A 21,859-nucleotide genomic window follows, 5' to 3' on the forward strand; every position below is an offset into this window, starting at 1 on the left:
CCACAGCTTCGCATTCGCGCTATCAAAGCACTTTGTGGTCGGCCACAGTGCCGCAATTGTGTTCGTGACGGCCGCAAACACGCACCTCGCAAGCTACAAACCAACGTATAAGACTTGGTAGGATTTTCGCTAATTCGTCAAGAATAATTAATGAAAATTTATCAGTTCTTTTCCCTTTCACCACAATCTCATTCTCTGAATCTCCCTTGCTAACGCGATTAACGATAAAGTTTTTTATTCTTGTCGTAGATCTGTGGCACAAATGCTCTCGCAAAATATATTAGCGCGTATTGTGAAGAAACTTAATGGGATACTGTTTAAAATAAAAATATAGAAAGCTTTGTAACTATTAATTTTTACGATAGAGTTTTATTTTCAAGCTTGCAAAGTTTGTAAATTTATAATAATAACTGAAACATATTATAATATTAAAAAGCATTTATTTAAAAAATGTAATGTTTCTTGTGATTTTCTATAATATAATTAAGTGGAAAAGAAATATTTTTATTATTATGTTTATGTTAATAATAATTGTTTACTTATTGCTCTTTAAATTCAAATACATTTTGTTTTGTTTTTTTTTGAGATTTTAATTTACATTATAATAAAGTTTAATTAAAGTTCTGTTATAAAAATGTTTAACGTTGAATATTAAAATATTCAAATACGTGATAACTGCTTTGTTCCAAAGTTTCTTCAATGATTGACAAAATCGATTTCAAATTTATAGAAAATTCTATTCACGAAAGAAAAGCTTGGGATTCAAAATATTATTCTCTGCATTATATTTTCTAGCTAGCTTATTGTAATTTGAAAGTTGCTGTATAATAATTACCATCTTTAAAGTATAACGAAATATAGACACTTGGTTTTTTTTAAATGTGTAAAGTATTTATCCAGTTTAGCAATTATTATTTTAACTCCATTTTTTTACAACAAAATAATACTTTCTCTCTCTCTCTTTCTCGTGCATAAAATTATTATTTAAATATTCACGCAAGATATTATACGATCAAAATAATATATTTCCATTCTGCGTTATTAAAAGAAATGGTGCATAAAATCGACTAATACGTTTGCAGCCGGAAGTGGCGCGGTAATTCATTATCGATTAATCATTGGAACACCGACGAATGTAGCATTATATCCGCACTGCCATTAATATCGATATCAGCTTTCGCGATTAACGCCGATTCGCGACGAATTAAACTTGCTTCATCCACGCGGAATCGGCATTTCATGGGAAAATAATTTACTCTGCAAAAGTACGTCACGGAAAGGACTCAAAAAATTTTTCTGCTTATCTTCTTTTTAATGTCATAAAACAAAAATGCGTGCTCTTACACTTTTACGGTTGAAAATCGAATGTACCATCGAGATTAGAATCATTATAATATTAATAAATTTAATTTTTCCTATAAGATATATCTTACGTTTATTATTATTGTGTGGATCATCGCGATAGAAAATATAAACATAAAAATTATCTACATCTGCACTACTGAAATCTACTTCCACGAGATAACATCGGTTTCAAAAAAGTTTCCATCTCTGTACGTCGTGCATCAATTTCACGCAAACGACAGAAATCGAATGCACCCTGCGCAGCTTTAAGGCGCCGCAAGCTGCCAAATATCTGGCAGCGTTTTCCTCAACGACACGAGTCGCAGAAGAAACCCTCTCTCTGGGAGGGTTGGGCGACGCGGCGGTGTGTTCGCTTGGGTGTTTCGAGGCCGCGTAGTAGGGAGCTTGCGCCTAGCCAGGCCGACTGGCTCGAGCTTGCGAGCTTTCTAGCAGCAGCCAGTCGCCGGCTGCCGGGCCACGACCTCACATCAACCCGGCTGCTCGTCCGCTTGGTTCAATACTGCGCGAGAGAGCTTTCATAGCCACGTTTCTTCTCAATACGCTCTCTCGAATTTACGTCCGAACTTTTGACAGACTGTCTTCTACTACAATTTTCATCTACACTGAAAATGTCACGAAAAAGGACAAGCTCGCGAAGTTTTGAAGACTGTGTCAAAATTTTCAACCGTCCACAAACTTTTCTTACGCAGAGTGTCCAGTTATTGCAAGCTTTTGCAGTCATATTCAAAACATTAACTGTGAGTTCCTTCGATTGACTTGTTTGACTTTCTCTTTAATTCATTTTCCACAATTATATTCCGTATATCCACGAGAGTGAAAATTTCTGTGGTGCGCGGATTTCGTCGGGAATCAGGTACACGCTTCAAGCGTGGAATTCGGACGTGTAAGAATTTGTGTCAAGGATTGTAGTATCGAAGATTGAAGGTCGAGGTCGAGTGTGAGAATTACGTCGTGCGAAACAAGTGACGCCCATCGGTTGTTTTTCCGAGGAACAACGGAGTATGGCGGATGGGTGACAAACGCGGGTTCACTGCAGGCTGAAGGTGTTTTTCAGCATCGTTGGGACCATGTGAGGCTTCGACCATGAGGGTGAGCGTCTGATTATGAAGCATTTCTCTTTTTTATAGACGACAATAGTTAATGAATCTTTGTCTTTCGAGAAGTTCCTCTTTTTTTGCAATACTTTTGTTTGTGTCACTTAAATAATCCAGAACAAATTTTAACACTTTGTACACTCAATTAGACAAATTTATCCTGCGAATTTCTTTTCTTTGTAAAAATTTAGAGCATTATAATTAGTTGTAACATTTTTATAACTTTTTTTAAAATAAACAATCATAAATATTTTCTAGAGGTATCACAGTGTATGTGAGTCGTTGAAAAATTTTTTTATGCTTGTAAAAGCAATGAAAATTAACTCAGAAGTGTCGTGACCTAACGCGTATACATAAGGTGCAAAAAAACAACGTGTACATAATGTTATTCTGCAAAAACGTTGATGTATAAATCATAGAATTCGCGATGCGAATAAATCAGTTATGTGAGATATATTGATAAATGTCGTATTGTAGAAAGATTTAAATTGGAATATGAACATTATATTACTTACCAATTGTTTCAAAACTTATAGAGAATCATTATCAAAAATTACGTAAATATAAATTTACTTTATGATTATTGGAAATTATGATTATTATGGTATTACAATTTATAAACAAAAAACAAAAAGTTTTATTTATTTTTACGTTGCATATAAAACTTCTTTGCATAGAGATTCAACGCGCTTAATATTCAATAATTTTCTATATTCGATATTTACTTGAAAAACGATATTTACGCTCTAATATTTAAAAATTAATTTAAAATTACCGTGTATCTTATAAAATGACATTAAAAAATGATTATTTGTACAGCTGCTGTACAGCATACGATAATTTTATTTTAATTTTATTTATGGCCACGAAAGTTATTTATTGGTTATTTATATTACTTTTAAAGTAATATTTAATATTTATAAACGCTATCTTATTTGCAAACAAAAATAAATTAAAAATAAAATATTTAGAGATATAATGTGTGTAATATGTAAATATAAGGTCCTTTGGTTATTAAATACTACAAATGAATTGAAGAAGGAATAAATGAGCTGAATACGTGAATTTCTATTTTATTTAAAGAGATATGGAATTGCAAAATAAATGAGCACACTTATTCGCTTGTAATTTTATTCATTTAATATTAAAAACAGCATGAAAATTTCCACAGAACGTACAGAGAGAATCATCAGAAGTTATAATCATGATTTCCAATGACCGAGTACATATCTAATGTAGCTTTTCACCTCCTCGAAACAGTTCCAATTTCATGCTAACTAATCTCTATAATTGATTAACTGAGAGCGATTCAGTAGCAAATTATTTCAGTTGAAATTTACATTAATATGGGTACTGACTTACTTTGATATGCATCGACTACATGTTTCCCCATTTTCGATTCCCATGTTACACATCATTTACAAAATAAAAAAAAATTTTTTTTAAAACTTCAAGTTTGATTTCACGATAAAATACGTATTTAAAAAAAATATTGTTAATAGATCTTCGTTAGACGATAACCTAGAAAATGTATTCTAGAAATCTAAATAATATCAGTCTTTAACTGTTTTTATGCATTAATTCGAAACCAGATACAATACATTTGAATGTGACAAAACTTGTAATAAGGAACGATTTAAGTGACAACAGATTAAAGTCATCTAGGGAATTACAGTGGGTTAGCTCTCGACCCCGTAACACCAACGCCATAATACCCCCTGGGCGAATTTTCATCCATGGTAGTTGGAGCGCAGCGCGGCATAACTTCTACTAACTTAGCCGAGTCAAATTGGGAAGTGTCCTAGACTGCGGTACTTCGAAATGACTTAATCGATGATGTTCAAATTTTGTATTGTCTTAACTATTACGGGCGAAATAATTATCTCTGCTAATTTTAACTGCTTGCGCAATAAGATCTTCAATATTATGCATAAATTCTTATTTTATTTTTTAAATTCTACGAAACATCCAATTATTTTCTACATATTCATGCATATTATAAAAATATACATCTAATTAGATATATAGGAAATTTAATTATGTCCAGCTCAATTTCTCCATTGCAAATTGAAACTTTACTTACGTATTGTGAAAGTTAAAACTGCATTTTTTAGATATAACAAAATTTAGTTGAAGATTTTTTTTTAATTTAACAAAATTTAATTTAATATCAATTTCCTTCATTGCACTTCTTATATCATCTGAAAAGTGATAACAAATCACTCTAAAATTCAGAGAGGTTCCTAACTACATCGTCTTCGAGATGCTGAATCACTATCCGAGCCTATTAAAAGATGCATACCATGATAAACTCGGAAACTCGTCGCCATACTAGGCAAGTTTGGTCGCAAACTTGGGTGGTAAATTTTATTTGCACGGCTAACACGTCGGTACTTGCCAAAGATTTTCCCCTTGATAGTTTCGGGCACAGGTTGGAAAAAAAAATCGCTCGAGAGACACTCACGACGTACTTCACTTTAAGCTCCAGTTGGCGCGAGAAATTTCGAAAAGTTCGGGACAGGTGTCGACTGAACATCCTCCAAGATAAATTACACGTCTCGCAGGACGAAAAAAATCCTGTTTTAAAACTTCAGCGATGAATTAAGCTTCCAAGTATCTGGTTTTATGTTGTAAACAACGTCCTTGCAAAATAGTTTTTCTGTAATTACAATCTCGTTGTAATTGAGAAAATTGAAATCAAAACGAAATTTCGTATTTCCGATGATTTGTGAATGCAAAAAAAAATGGCATGAAAATGAAAGATGCATTAGTAAGAAGCCATCAAACAAGAACATAATCAGCAACTGCTCTCGGACTTTGGTAAATGCTGGAATCTGCGAGCCTTCCTTGTGTTTCAAGCTTGATATTTATATTAGCAATGCAAATTGGAGTCGGATGCGGCTAGCGCCGCAACAACAAGCAACGGAGCACGTCCACACAACATTCTGCGAACGTTTACATAAAAGTGAAATTAGTAGACATAAATATAGTTTACATCTGTATACCTTGCTTCTTTTTAAATGTAATGAAGTTGCAATTTTATACAAGTAATTTCGGTGTAGAGTTAAATGAAACTCGAGCTTTTTAAACACACGAGTGAAAACTACGTTTCTTTGACGTCAAGTGGAATACAGTTTCTATTTATGTTTTTTTTTCTAAAATAAGTCAATTATTTGTTAACGTAAAATATAGAAAGCATCACAAGCCGCTGAAAACACAAACAATATAGCTAACTAAGTATATATAAGTATCGTCGTTAAACATTGCAATACTACTTGCTTGTATAGCGGAATTTCACAAACTTCTTTCTTTCAACAAAAATTACTCTTCCTGACGAGTTAATTATAAGTAAATTAATAATGTGTTTAGTTTTTTGAAATTTTATAATAATGTATTACTTCATATTCCAAATTCTGGACTCAGAGTTAGCGGCTATTACAAGCATTTTAAGTAAATTTTTTTAAGCATAGATTTAATACACGCACGCTGCAAACTATATTTTTAATACATTCCATTGGACATGATGTATCATTTATCTTTTATTAAGAGATTTTTTTTTTTTTTTTTTTAATATTAAAATGGACTCACGATTTTTAGTTAATACAATTTTAATTTAAAGCTATGCTTTTAATTACGTCAACACTTAAATAGTTTAGGTGAGTTTAAGTACGAGGAAGTTGTTGAAAGAGACGCAATATCAGACCGTAACGCAATCCGATTCTCATTAAAGTAAAATTGAAAATGTTTGAATTAATTTAGTTACACTACTCCCAATATAAATAATCTACTTATTTTTTATAATTTATGTAGAAATATAAAATATATTTAGTGTCTATTAATACATAATTATGTACATAAAACTCGTCAAAATTTTCATTCGACATAACAACTGTTTTCATACAGAAATTTGCTACTATCGTGTAACAAGTGTAATGAATACTACAGTAATTGAATTAACGGGATTTTGATTGTCGATAGGTTCTGTGTAATTCGTTTACGATTGTAAATATTAAATGGTTTTATTGTAATAATAATACGTCGCAGCGTGTCGAAAACAAATTTACTAAAGAAACACGTGAATTGTATTTTTTATGAAGATAAATTTGGATGTTAAGATACAGCTCGATTAATTATATCGAAATTTGGAAACGATTAATTAAATAAAAAATTACAAGAAATTCAATATTGGATATAATATGTAAATGCTATTGCTGTTACCCAATATGAACAATCATGCGGTAATTAAACAAAATACTAATAGAGAATAGCTATGTACATGTGTGAAGCTGCATATGATACGAGATTATTATTATACTCTTTATCTGCATCTAAATTGCCTCTCTGTTAACGGTAACATTCATATGTGACACAAAAAAGCATTTCGCTAAGATTGATTAAAAATTTCATGATACAAATCGTATTAAATAATTTTCAAAAAATGTTTTTTTTTTTTGTATAATATTTGAGCTTTCAAAAGCTTCTGTTGCTATATACGTTGAAAATTTATATTAATATTAATTATTCGATGTGAATGCACATCAGAGCAAATGATCAGAAGATTTTCATTTCATGATACCAGCAAATAACGCTTTTAACATGGCTATTGCTACCTGACTCGTTATCTACCGATCTAATTCTGCATTTAATTATTGGCAAAAATTTTAATAACAAATGAACATAAAATTTATAACGTATATCGTGGAGTATGCAATCAGTACAGTAAACAATTTGCGTAATCGGATAGATATTTTTTTTTTCACGGACGTAACTTTTTTTAATGATTTTGAATATGAGTTGGAAATCTCAGAAGCAAACGAACGAGCTAATTTATGAAATTGACAGGAAAATTTCAAAATTTGTGAAATTGAGAGACAAATTTAAAATATCTTGACAATAATATAAGTCTTTTTTTTTATAATATCAAATTTGAGATGAAAAATGAACTTGACAAGATAAATACGTGCAAATATAAAAATTTTTGATGGCCTAACCGACTAGAGGAAATCACGATAACCCGCGTCAGCGGGAATACAGCTGAGTGAACACTCAATTCGCATCGTGCCGGCCGTCTAATTATGTATTCCCTCGTTGATCGAAATCCCCGTTTTCCATCTGAGCGACCATACTCGCGCCGCTGCCCGTCGAGACACACTTCGATGGTATCCGCGCTGGTTCAAGCGGAACATCTTGTATAGTTCGTCCATAAATCGCCACCAGCGTGCGCGGCGATATCGTTAGCATATGTATTGCATTTTACTCGTCTCGATATTACCGTCGTCAAGAATTGGGCAATTTTACGTCGGATACGTAATAGAAAGAGAGATGTCACATGCATTGAATGTGCTATAAAAAACGCGACGTACATGATACATCTAACTGAACATCGCTGAGAATTGGGAAGGATTGTTTCAGCTCGTCGAGATCAAAAATACATTTAATGAGAAGAATAATGCACAGATGAAAAAGTCTAAAGACTGTATCAGAAACGAATATAAGTAAGCATCTTGGTTTATTTTTAGCTTTCGCCTCTTCATTAATGCCTATTTCTACGAAAGATTAATCTCTTTAATTTACTTTTTATCTTTTATTAATTCTAAGAAAAAGGTAAAAAATAAATTGAACCGAGATTAAAATTAATCTGATCTTCATTCATAGAAATTCACATAAAAGATAAATATTCCAAAATCGACTGAGCGCTGAAAAGATAAACAAATAAATTAAACCATATTTATCTTTAAAGTGCCAAAGTTCTTCGTGGTTTGATTAAGTCGATCTTTGACCTCCCGCATAAACGAAGAGAACTAAGATGCTGGTTGATTATATATGGTATTTACGGGGACTTTAGCCTACAGCAACTATAAGGGCAAACCGTAAATTGAGAAACTTTGAAATTCCTAGTGTCACCGTGTGTGTAGCTCCACGCAAGCTATGCTGGCGTCAAAGTGTTCTTTCGCGCGATTCGAAATGTCACAAAGTAGTAATCCACGAAAACTATTCCGCGGAGTACTTTGTAAAATACGTTCTGATAAAAAGTCTATAGTTCTTTAAACTATTCGCACCAAGCAGAAGTTTAAACTCGTAATTTTGAAATTTTCTTTTTCTTCTTCTATTTTATCTGGGAAAGCAATAATAGCATACATAGACAAATATTTTGCTTAAGTATTTAAAAATTTAGTTAGATATAGGCTAAATTAAACATAAAAATAATTTTTTTGTTGGATAGACTTTAAAAATAATTATGTAAGATACTCAAGCTGGTTGCTAGATTACCAAAGTTGTTACAGCATTATCATTATGCTTGAGTGCGCTACATTATTATTTTGCTCTAACAAAATTATTTTTAGATCTGTATCTATCTAATTTTTTAAATTCTTTAACAAAGTTTTTTTAAGAAAATCGTTCTTTCCGCGTAAAAATTTTTACTGCTGCCCGGCTGTAATTTTATCGATAAAAATGTACGAGAAAACACTCGTACATCATTCTTTCGAATTATTTTAGTCTCTGTTATAAAACTGCTGCCAATTGCATCGTGCCAATACCAGATAGGTGCTTAATATCTTCAATCCCATTTGATTTACTTTTCTAATTACGTTACTAGCGTCTAAACGGAACGACGTCTTCGGAATCTAAGTTACTGGCGAATCCGTGGCGCGGATTCGTAATACTGTAATAACTCACAAATCCTACTTACGACACAATCCGACCCAGCATCCGATCGTTCGGCGTGGCACAGCGTAGCGTTCCAACTAGAACCGCAAGTAATTTATTTGGGTTCGCCAGCATGAATACGAATAATCATTCAGACTCTCGCGAGCGCGCCGCGTTTTCATAATCCTCTTACATTTTCGGCGAATTGGGTCGTCGGAAATTATATGTTGTTATATTTGCAGTTGGCTATTCTGCCGGTCCATCGCCATATTGAATATGTTGTACGAATCAAAGAAATGAAACTGATATATGCATAAAACTTTTATTCAAAATTTCTGTCTAACGTGACGACTACGCATAACACTAGCTGCGTCCTGTAATTAAAAAATGAAAATAATCGTGAAAAGAAGAAAGAAGTTATAAGATGTTGTTAGGGGAAAAAAGTTTTCTAAAGTGGACAAATAATTGCGTACAAGAAATTGTTTAAAGTTTGTCGAGACTCTCATTGAGATTTTGATGCATGCTTTTTATTAATAATTTAAATAATGTTTTACTCGTTTTTTTCATTACGGTAGTCTTGATATCTTTAACAAGATTAAAATTTGCTCCTTCAGCTTTACTTACTCGTATTTGTACTTACATTTCTCGTTATCTTTTTTACTTGAATAATACATAAGAATACTTGGGACCGAAGTGCTGACTGGAGTCGTTTTTTCTTCCTAACTTTTCGATTATTTGACATCTATAAAAAATCTTGACGACAAAAAAGTGTGGGAAATTGGTTGCCAGCCCGAGAAGCTACCGTCGAAGTTCCGATCGTCGCGTCGGATTTGCATGTTTAATGTAATCACGTTAATCGACTAAAAAGATTCGGGCGTGCGAACGCGACGCGTGGGTGGAAACAGGTGGAAAAGGATTAAGAGATTCTCCCTGCTTCTTGCAAAGTATCCATAAGCATCCTGTAACGAACTCAGGCGCAGCAAAAGTTTTCACAGCCCCTTATAAGCGCACTGCTCCGTTTGAACGAACGCTCCATTACCATTCATGGCGATCAGAGAGCTGATTGAAAAGTTATTATAAGCACTGCTATACCTTCGGGGACGTCGAGAAAACGGAAAATGGGAAAACTTGTGATGGTATAACGTTTCATTATGATTACTTTTATCTCTCACCGTAAAACGATAAAATGTTTTTTTGATTCTGAGTAACGAATTGTTTCATTATTACAATCTCTGAGAATGATCAAGTGTTTATTAAGCGTACGAAAGATATTTTATCGCGACTATCAACACGTGCGACATAAAACTTTAATGAAAACGTAAACGTAAATATTATGTGTGCAATGTTTTGTGCAACCGTTGAGGCCAGCTAAGTTTCTCAGCATATTAATGGTTGCAGTAATCTAAATAATTTATTATCCGAACGGAAGTGTCCATCTCTGCCATCCTTGTGAAAAAGTAACAACATTATTTCTATTCGCCTGTAAAAAAAAAGAATAAACAGATGCATGTATATAACGAGAAACGGTATCATTGTATGCGGGTGCTACTTTTAAACTTGGAGCGTGGGCTTTAACCCAGTTTCTTGCAAACCCACTCTCGCGCATCTCGTTCTGTGTGAAACTTACACTTTAATACACTCTCAATGCAACGAGACTATGTTTATTTTTTAAATATTGAATAATTTTGAATGTACATAATCACTTGTATCTTGAATCATTAAAAAAAAAAATAAAAAATAGATTCGATGAAATATAATCGCAAATGTAATTAATTCTTCTTTATTGAGCCTTAATATATTTTCACTAGTTATTAATTGGTGTTTTAATTAATAGCTCATTTATTATTAATGAAATTATTAATATAAAAGTACGTTTTTCTACATAATTGTTTTTTATTTCCTTTGAAGCATATATTTGTTTCATTAATTAATACAACATAAAACGCGATTTACACATACATTTTACAAATAATATATGTACATATATACATATTATACATTTGTTATTACACGAGATAATTTAAGAATTCCACATATTTTCAGTATTTTATAAAATACAATTGTTTACTAGATTATATTATACTTTTTTACAAGGATACATTATGGTCAAAAATTTAATTCCGTGGGTCATTAGATAGCTTTTCATATTTTATCAACAACAACATTTCTAAAAAATAATTTGTAACGAGATAGAATTCGAATCCAATATTTTATCTCTGCCTTTGTGAAATGTTTCGTTAATTATGTGAAACTGCACATATCTTATCTGATCACGTTATTAGAATTGAAAAAACAATTGCCTCGAAATCGACATCGCTTTAAGTATCTTTTAGTTCTATATATGCTTCATCAAAATTTAATTCAATTACAAGGTGTTTCTGTTTCACTATTGCAAAAACGTTATGGCGGAAGAGCGAGATCCATTCCGCGATGAAATATAAATTTCTGATCGCGCCAGTGAATTATGGACGTGCTTGGAAAAACGGCTGACCGGTACTTTTTCCATTAAAATGTTTAAATGATTTAGCGGACGCGCGCGTACGCGCTGCAGCCGCGAAATATTTCCTCGTGGCTGAGGAAGGAAAGGAAAGTGCAAGGCAAGGACGAAATTAATAACGAAATGCAACGTTAAATGGAAAAATATAATATTGGCGCGTAATACGTATTTTTAATTTTACGCTACGAGAGCTCGATCGAAAGCTATGGAGGCCGTGGAGTAGAAAAGTAACGTAAGGAAGCAAAAGAAATCTCGTATCATCGATGAGAAAAGCGAGATGATAAATAAACGGGGAACATTCCGCACTGAATTATATACTTGAATCGGTAACCGAGGTTATATCGGAAAAAGTTACAGTCGAGTTTGCTAACAAATGCGGATAAGGATTTAAATATAGCTAGCTTTCCTCGTCCTATTCGCGGAAATTGATTTTCTTGGAAAAAGATGAGCGCAACTCGAATAATGCGACTTTATTGGAGTAACAAGATTTCGTGTTGGGTGAGCGGTTTCCGGGATATTTGAGAATGTCTAAGAATAAAAGATATTGGCTCAAGCCATATTAGTTAATCGCATGAATATTATCAGCATATTTATGGAAAGCTATCATTTGCTGGACGTTAAAGAAGATATGTAAGTTCCTACATAAATATGAAATATATGTTAATGTCGCATATTCTTGAAGTCTCCAAAGTTTCTAACAATAATTAACTTGGATATTGCTAATATTTGATGGCATTACTTACTTCTTACGAAAAAAAAAATTTTTTAAATTTATTATTTCAAATTGTAATTTAATTTCTAAAAGAGACATTTTAAAGAAGAGGTTTAAACTTTGAAATCTTTAGCTTTCAAGCAGTCAAAGCAGTTTTTTTTTATTTTAATTAAAATATTTGAAGTGGCTTTAAATTTTCTGTAAAAATGTATTCTTGCCATTGTACAAAAGTTTCACATACTTTGAAAAAAATTTTTAAATTAACATCGCAATACTTTAAGGTAAACGCAATAGTTCGCATACCAAATTGCCGCAATGTTACAATAAAATGCAATTCGAATGCGGTACTGTGACAAAGCGATCCAATGTGGAATGAAACGATGGGGAATAGACGAATGAGTAAATAAAAATAAAAGGTATCGTGGCAAAAAGAACTATGTTTGCATAATATATGAAAATTTCGAAGCCATCCTCTCGGGGAATCACGAGCGAAAGAGGCTAGCCGAGAGATGAGCAGTAGAGCCAGGCGGAAAGGTCAGAGTGGGTGCACTCCGGTGGAAGGAAGTCGGAAAATAAGAAGGATCTGCGGGTCACGCAGGAACCAAAGCGGCAACTGAAGTCGCTGGATTTCCGGGATTCTTTTACCTTCACTACACTGTCATCGTCGTCGTCGTCTCCGTGCACCTTTCAGTCAGCTTGTTTCAAAAGTTGTTTCTTATTTATTCATGAATTACGCGACGCGCACCCTGCCGCATCAAAGGCAGACGCTCTGCGCAAAATATACCGGCAAAGAAACTTTCCATCCGCCACCATGGAAATCCGATGTTATCCTGGGCTAGAAGTTGGCAGGATTAATGGATCGATCGACTCTCGATCGCATAGCTCGTTGTAGCCCGAGATGCTCGATCGATGAGAAACTTTTAAGTGCGGTTTTAATTAGACGACACAGTATCCCACCTGCTCCAGTGCAGATAACCCGCTATAATAAAATGGTAAATATGCTGTACTGCATTAAATATACGCGCCTGTCCGATCGCCATTATCAGGACAACATAAAAAAGCACGATTTGCGTCGTCAGTAAAGTATAAGTCCAGTTTGGCTCTCTTGGCAAAATCAATAAACCATATCAGTTTATATAGGCGTCTCATTGAAATTCATAGAGAAAAGAAAAGCGTGCGAAGAGGATACTTATAGCTTTTTTTTATTATACTCGTGATCTCTAAAAGTTGAACATTTATATTTATGGATTTATATCCATTAAGTTTGAATTTTTAATTTTATGTGCATTCCAGAGTAAGCGTATGCGTGTGTGCACATAAATGCAAATTACATGGATTATTACATATTTCAAATATTTATAATTTTTATTAAAATCATGTTTCGAGATTGAAAATTTTTTATCCCATTTATTCCTTTTATGTTTACCAAACCGAAAATACATCTAACGGGGCCATTCTATTTGCTGTCGCGATCTCATTTGAAATAATCGAAAAGTGGAAATAACTTTGATTTCTACCTTATGACCTTTTTTGACCCGTTATTCTTCAAGATCAAATGGCACCGTAATCTTGGCCTGATGTGAACCCGAACGACTTCGAGATTCACGGCACGTCGAAGGACTTAATTCGCGAAACGTCCAGAAAGGTGGTAAGCATGAATAATCGCTATGCCATGTTCCGCAAGTCGACTTTTGCAGACTCGGCCGCTTGAAAGCGGGGAAACCATCTATTACGCATCATTATCGAGTCTCGATTTATAATCCCCGCGAGCAAGCTAGGGGGAGCGTCTAATACTTTATTGAGCGATTGGTCGGTTCTTCAAACTGTATCGCCACTGAATCGACTCACTTAAGCGCTGATATCAGTACGCTTCTAAAAAAATACTTAAGCCTTTTTTTAATGACACTGACTTTTTGTAACACTTCAAATTAATTTATGTTTAATTTTTTCTTGTTTATAATTGAGCCCTTTAAATCATTGATTCTCTCAAATATAACTTGTAATGTAAACTTAATTTTTAATTTAATTTTATTTGTAAAAATAAACTTTAAGTATTAAATTATTTGCAAAGTTTTGAGAATTAAAAAAAAATAGAAAAAAATTAGTTTTAAAAAAATCTCATTCTTCACAACTTTAATACATATTATCTTTTGATTTGCAATGTCAATTTTTCGTATGTGAAATGCGTAACGATATAATTTCAATAATAGGCAGTCCAGGAATTTAATAATTCTAATTTTAATAATAATTCTTGTGTAAAAATAATTCATGAAGAATTCAGCTCGTTTCTTTAGTAAATACCACTGATGTCTTCTTTCTTTCCTCTTTCCTATCGCTTTTTAAATGGGATTTCAAGATCGACGGTAAAAGATTTAAAAAAGTACATGCCTCACTACTAGTAACTTTTCAAAAGCTTTCAGTTAATATATAACGAGATCAAAATCCAGTTATTTACAACTATCGGTTGCTGTTGGCAGAAATTGCACACATGTTAAAGTTTCAGCTAACCTAATTAAACTATAAGGTCTCTCTCATCGAAATCCTTCATATAATGTTATCTAACCGCGATAACGAGCTTCTCGTTCTCCCATAGCGTTCGCCATCGGAGAGAAGCTGGAAAATTTAATACCACTCTCGTCGATATGACACAACGCTCAAGGCCTGCTTGGATCGTTTATCAAACTGCAAATTAACGTACTTATCCAAATACGAGTGTATGACGTTTCCAATGTTACGAAACTATCCATTATGATCCATTACCTAAACTCGCAATCGATAAGATAGGAAAAGCAGCTGCATTAATAATGGTCTAACGAAATGTGATATTTATTACAACCTTACTCACGATGCTACTAACGTTATACATTTATTTAAATATATATTTGCCGTAATAGTAAATAGCTATTAATTTATAAGGACAGTAATTATTTATTTGTATTACAATATTACCGAATATCAAAATTTACATCCACATCTTATTAACGAATTTAGTTATAGACAATTGTTTAAACTAACTCAATTATATATTATAATATGTATGACTCAATTTTTTCTACTAATCGCTAAAGAATTATCTCTACAAGAATTACATTCTACGGACAACTGGCTGAGAGAATGCATTCTTACACAAAATTCAGAAAAACAGATCAATACTCCGATCTGTTCGAAGAATAATTCATGAATTCGCGAGCATGAGTGGTGCATTAATCGGTAACTATAACGTTTTTCAATTCTTGTCAGAAAACTGGCGTGCACGATGCAACGTTGTCTGATTTACGATCTGTTGAAAGTTTAGGAGGGACGAAAAAGGTGGAGGCATACGTTACTTTGATACAACATTTCTTCGGCGTCGTCTAAACCAGTATCATAAATCGATCTCGTATGCGAATACACATTGCGATTTACGCAATGAAATCCTGCTTTCGGAAATATTTACCAAACAGTCAAGATAACGGTATACCATGCGAAAGTAATAAATACACCACTGGGTAGGACAATTCAGAGAGGATAGAAGGGACGGAGGATTTCTCTTCCCTTTATAAATTTCCGATGCACTCAAAGTTCTTTTATATCGCGAACGCTTTCACGGACGTTCCTCCATTTCCTAAATGCATCTCGACGTACGCGCTAGATTGCTAGATTTCTTACCCTAGCAAAAGCAATGTCTTCGATCTGCTGCCTCGATACGAATAAAAGTACATCACAACAAAATACGAATCAGATTGTAAAAAACGATAATAACTCGTCGATTTTATTATTTTACAGTATATTTGAATTTACAAAGTCAAGTCCTTCACTCTTATTTTCGATTACGAAACATGAGTTTTGCTCTTCCAATTCGAATCTTTAACGTTAAATTTTTCAATTTTTTTTTTTTTTAAGTGAACTGAGAGATTTCAATTGTAAAGGTTACATAAATTTTATTAATATAGCTTACATCAACTTTCATTACTCAATAATATAACGATATGAATGACACTTGACTAGAACGAACGGAAAATTTAAAGATTTTATCGCAAAATATATGCATTCGAGAAAACCCAAACCAAGGATGAAACGCAAGCGTATTACAATCTATAAGTGATAATTTAATATAATATACAATCAATGACTTACACGAAATCAATGCGTTAGGCAATTTTCGAATTTTATTATTAAATTATTTGACACTTTGACATTTTCATATATATCAGGGTTTTCCATTCTCTAATTAATTTCTACAATATACGCCATTAAAATATTCTACAATTATAAAATCATATAATTATAAATAAATGTAGCACACGCGTTACTTTTACTAATTAAATATCATTTGTCTTTACATTACTCTCTAAAAAAAAAAAAAATAATTTCTACAAATTGATGCAATTGTACAATTCATAATAGAGGAAAAATAGAATATAAATATTTTCTATTTTCCTATCAGATATATTTTCTTTGAATTATTAAGAAAATAATCGCAGTAATGGAATGAAATATTTTTATTTTTATTTATTTCTCTGAAGTTATTTTAATTTCCTCTTCAATAATTTTTATTTACAAACTTTAATAGCAATTTCTCTATAAATTTTATAATTTAACTCTCTGTACCGCGTGAAAAAGATTCCATTCATTCGTTTTATTTTATTTGTATTTTTCATCTGTATTTATTCTATCGTAACCTATTATAAAATTGTCGAATACTCCTGTTTCACGAATAGAAAATACTGTGTTGCGAATATTGTGTTAAAAATTTTTTTAACGAATTTTCAAGACATATTTTGAGAATGTAAATTTAAGTTTCATTAATACCATTTAATGACGTGGCATTAATATACAGTTGCAATTCTCTGACATGCGTCTTAACCGTGCTGGTTGTTCGGCTTACAAATACCTCCAGGAAACGCCTTAGGCATGCCATTGTATACCTTAGTGCTCCAAACGTTTACAGAATGTCCCCGAGATGTGCCATTGTCTGTCCAAATATTCAGAATGTCCGCACGATGCTCCACGGACACTATTATGCTAGTTAGGTCTCTACACATTGTATGCTGTTTATTACGTAATCGCCAGATATACCATCTCATTTAAATACGCACTAATGTGCAGCTGCACGCATCGTGTACATGAATATGAAATGCAAATGCCAGATATATAATTATATATCGTTTATGTATTTTAAGATTTAAGCACAGCAACGTAATGAATTGACGGATTATATCATACAGTAGTATTAAATTAGAAGGATTTTCATCACGAGACACAAAATGTTTCCCGACTATTTCAACGTATTTAAAGTTAAGTTTTAATTAACTAGATATTATTCAAGCGTGCAATTATTTACTTCGCTAATGTATTTTAACAATTAAATTCTAAATTGAATTTCTGTTATGATTTTGATATCCTTCTAAAATTAACTGTACGCTTTTGCAACTCGAATACATAATTTGGCAAAATCTTTTAATTTTCTACTGAAGAATCTACTGTCAAAGATTTGACCATTTAATAAACGTTGCCTTCACAGTTTCTTTCCAGTATTTCTGATATCTACAATATAAATCAGGTAATACAACTATCGCTCGCCTATGATTTGCAGCGAACAAGTAAAGTAGTAAGAAACTCCCGCAAGACTGAAATAATCTGAAAAGAACAGCAGTACAGCATTCAATAAACCAGACACGTAGTTCCTCTGACCGGCTAACACCTTGCGTTTCTTCGCTTATCGATTTAACTTCCGCGTTTTCATTTCGCGAAATATTCATGTGAATATGAGATCTTCCGTTCTTCTCCGTATCCATCGCGAGTATTCGTCTGAACTTGCAGTCGGATTTCAAGTCGAGCATAAAGCCGGTAAGCACATTCGTTGAGCATGTGATTTTCATCTCTTTTTGTTCTCCTGCACTTGCCTTCACTCGTTCTTCTCCTCCTTCTCGTCCTGTCTCTTTTTTCTATTTGATTTCTCTTATTTTTTTCTTTCTCTCTCTCTCACTCTCATTTTCTATAATATAAAACTGACAAGAGAGATCGTCGAGCATGCGATTCTACCGGTTCTCTTCCTCTATTATGCATTCCACTTCTCGTTTTTTTTTCTTTTTCCATTTCCTTTTCTCTCTCTCTCTCTCTTCCTATTTTTCTCACCTTTCGCATTACTCATACTCCGCCTTATCTGCTATTTCTTATCTTTCATCCTCCGTTTTACTCCTATTCTCCACTGATTTCTCTCTTGCTCCAACTATTGCCTAAAAGAAACATCTATGTTCTCTCGTCAAGCACGTTATCCCGCCTCTCTTTTTTCCTTCTCGCATTTTTTCCAAATCTCTCATTTCTCCACAGTCCTTTTGTTTTATTGGTCGTTTCTGCTTTTTAATCACCTTGTTTTTAACCTGTTATTCTTCTCTTCCCTTTTTTCTCGTTTGCGTTTTATACCATTTTCTTTTATACCTTTTAATTGGCTTCTCATTGTACAATTTCCTTTTTTTTTGCTGTTTTTTTTTTCTATTACATGCTCTCTTTTTTCTCTCATATTTATTTTGTTCTCTCCTTACGTCTTTTTTCACACTTTCTTCCCATCTCTTTTCCATAGTTACTTTCTGTTCTCGTTTATTCCTAACTATAAAGTTATGTCTTTTTTTTTACTGTCTTCTTCGCTTCTGTCATGCTTTTAATTCTTTTTCTTCTTACGCTCTATTTTCCGCTTCTCTCCTCTTATTTCTACCCTCACTTCTTCTCTTTCATGCATTTTACACTCTTTCCCCCTCCGTTCGCTCTTTCCTTCCGTTCTTTTGTTATTCTATGCTAACTTTTCTCTGTCCGCCATCGCAATTTTACCTTGGGTTGCCGGTGTATTCGCGTTTACACCGGCAAAAGCTTTTGTTCGCGAATTGAAATGCCCTGCAATTACGAGGCTCGCGGGAAGTATCACCTGTCGCGTGACGCAATTTCTTCGTGGCTCATTGTTATCGTTTTCTCTTACTATTCGCGGGACGGCTTAACGAGCTGGCCCCTGCATCGATTTTACGCGAGATTTTGTTGTGTGCCCCGCCAATTCATCGGATACGGTGCAGATACACAAAAAGCCGAAGGCCCGGCTGGCCGCCGAGAGCTGGGCAAGTCCACTTTTTCAAAGCTGTTACACGAAAACTGGGAAACAGTTTGGCCGTATTTCACAGGAATGTCGAATAATGAACGTGCTGCACAGTTTTGTAACTAAATGCGCAATGCATTTCAATTGTTGCTAAAACTGAACGTGTCCAACGTTTAATTGATTTTTAGGACAGAACGTAGATCCGATCGATTTGCTTTACTCCATTCTCTGATATGTGTTATCTGGTAGACATATTTGATACTCGTCTCAATTAAATAGTTTGTTGTGAAAGATTCTTTTTCTTTTTTTTTTTTTTTTGAAAATTTAATTTCAAAATTTTTGTAAATTATGGTGGGTACGTAGAAGGCAGAAACTAGGCTTGCATATATTTTCATAATAAACAACTCAATTAACGGGCGACGTAATTTAATTTAAAATTTAATCTAATATATTATAATTAAATATGTTAAATGTTAATATCTTTTCCGTAATAAATTTTTAAATTATAAATAATTAGTTTCGTGATAGAAGCAAACTTTTGTGATCCTTTAAACATTTAATTACTCTGTAATATGTTTAATTAAATCTGAATTTTTTATTTTTTCTAATGACTTCAATACACAATTAAGCTATTACTGTACTTAAAAAATAATTTTGCTAAAACGGGATTTTGCGATTACGGAAATATCGTTAATGTTTCTGTGCAAGCAAGCAGTAAATGTGCCTTTATTGATTAATAGATTGTCGTCTATTCAACTCGAATCTAGTTTGCGATTTTGCATCCATAGCGTAAGTACATCAAACACGATTACATAGCCGATGGGACTTGTAATATGTTGGAGTTATACGCTGTATTTCGGACGGTAATATCGGCGCAATTTGTCTTTGATACACATGAATTTCGCTGATAACGTTACGGTTATTATTTTGCAACTTTATTACTGCCGCACGCGGCTGCTTCTCGTTCCAGCACCATTAATGCTCTGTCTACGCAACGAATGATGGTTTTAATGTCGTACATGCACACACATTCACACAATGTTTAACACGCTTCGAGCATATTACATTCGTACAGATCTGATCTACATTCATTCCGTTTCGTATTTGTGTTTACATTTTAACGCACGTTTTATTCTTACATTTGAATATGCAAGAGTAGATACATTTATACATTCAGTGGTTTTATGTTTATATTCTTATATTTAATATAACATAATATCTAATTATATATGATATATAATTGTAGTTCTTATATTATATATTTTTTTTAAATCAAGCACATAAATAATTGGTATTATCGTATTAATTAAAACAAATTTTCTTCTGCTAGATAATAATTATTTATTAACAAATTTTATTATGTTTAGTACTTGTGCAGTTTTAACGCTTTTTGTTACCTGAATAAATATTTAAATTGTACGCAAACTATTTTTAAAGCACACACTTTTTTAATCTGGAAAAAAGGGTTGAAAGTTAATCATAAATGGATTTGAACAAGTATGTTCTTGCTTGAGCGAGAATAAAAATAAATTTCCTACGAGTTAAAGATTGACAAATGGAAATTTTAAAATCCAAAAACGGATGTAAAGAATCGACTGAATCTTTGATGCAGAGACATCATTGAGTTAATTTACAATTGCAAGCAGAAAGATTTCAAAATCCGGGCGAATTTACTTGAAATAATGCACCCGATGAGCAGGCACTCTAAATTCAAAGCAGTAACCAATGGAAGAAATCAGCGCGGTGGGATTTCAACGAGATTCCCAGATGGCAAGAACGACCCACATTACATCAGCTCCCACGCACTCGAATGTCGAAGAAGTCGTCCGTTGCACCATTGGTAATGCTCTTCCCAGCCGTATGTTTCGCGTAATTGCGGGGAATTTCAATGACGTACGAGGTAAACGTTCTCCCATGTAAGTCAGCTCGATCTCACTGAATCGTCGTAAATGCATTTTTCGGCACCTCAATCACTCTTCCTTTCAACAAAAGCGCCGAATAGTGAAACTTCACTTTGTAATTTTAGAAAATTCTTCAGCCATTTTCTCCTACCGAAGAAGAAGAAGAAGAGAATATAAGTTTGATTAATAGTTCGCTAAAATGTTCTTCGCTATCGGAAAGGAGGAAAAGATTCGGGTGAACCCGTTTTTTGTTACTAACTGGATTCTATAGCATAAAAGAAATAACGGAATTCGAGACTGCTGCAATTTTAAGAGATGCGCCGAGCAAAATTAAAGAGACCTGTTAATCCCTTTAGTTAATATTACATAATGAAATAGAATTATCCGTTCGTAAAAGTATTCAGGCTATGTAGCCCCGATCCGAAACATTTTAAACAGCTTGCATTATACAGAATTTCTTCAATATTTTTGTACGTCTTTTGAATTAATACAATTTGTAAAGTTATATCTGTATTATAAAAAAAGTTTTCCCAAAATACACAGCACTAATGCTTTTACAAGCGGACATCGTATTACACA

At 33.2% G+C, this 21,859-nt stretch overlaps 1 protein-coding gene across 1 annotated transcript in view; it reads left to right on the forward strand.

The window, feature by feature from the left end:
- Positions 1-1,758: 1,758 nt before the first annotated feature.
- Positions 1,759-21,859, forward strand: part of LOC105205498 (dipeptidase 1) — a 98,761-nt gene continuing 78,660 nt past the window's right edge. The window contains exon 1 of the mRNA XM_011174867.3: positions 1,759-2,454. Within this exon, the coding sequence (XP_011173169.1) occupies positions 2,449-2,454 (6 nt within the window). The 5' untranslated portion in view covers positions 1,759-2,448. The remainder of the gene's footprint in view (positions 2,455-21,859) is intronic.

The sequence above is a fragment of the Solenopsis invicta genome, chromosome 11, assembly GCF_016802725.1.
Source record: "Solenopsis invicta isolate M01_SB chromosome 11, UNIL_Sinv_3.0, whole genome shotgun sequence".
NCBI classification, from domain to species: domain Eukaryota; kingdom Metazoa; phylum Arthropoda; class Insecta; order Hymenoptera; family Formicidae; genus Solenopsis; species Solenopsis invicta.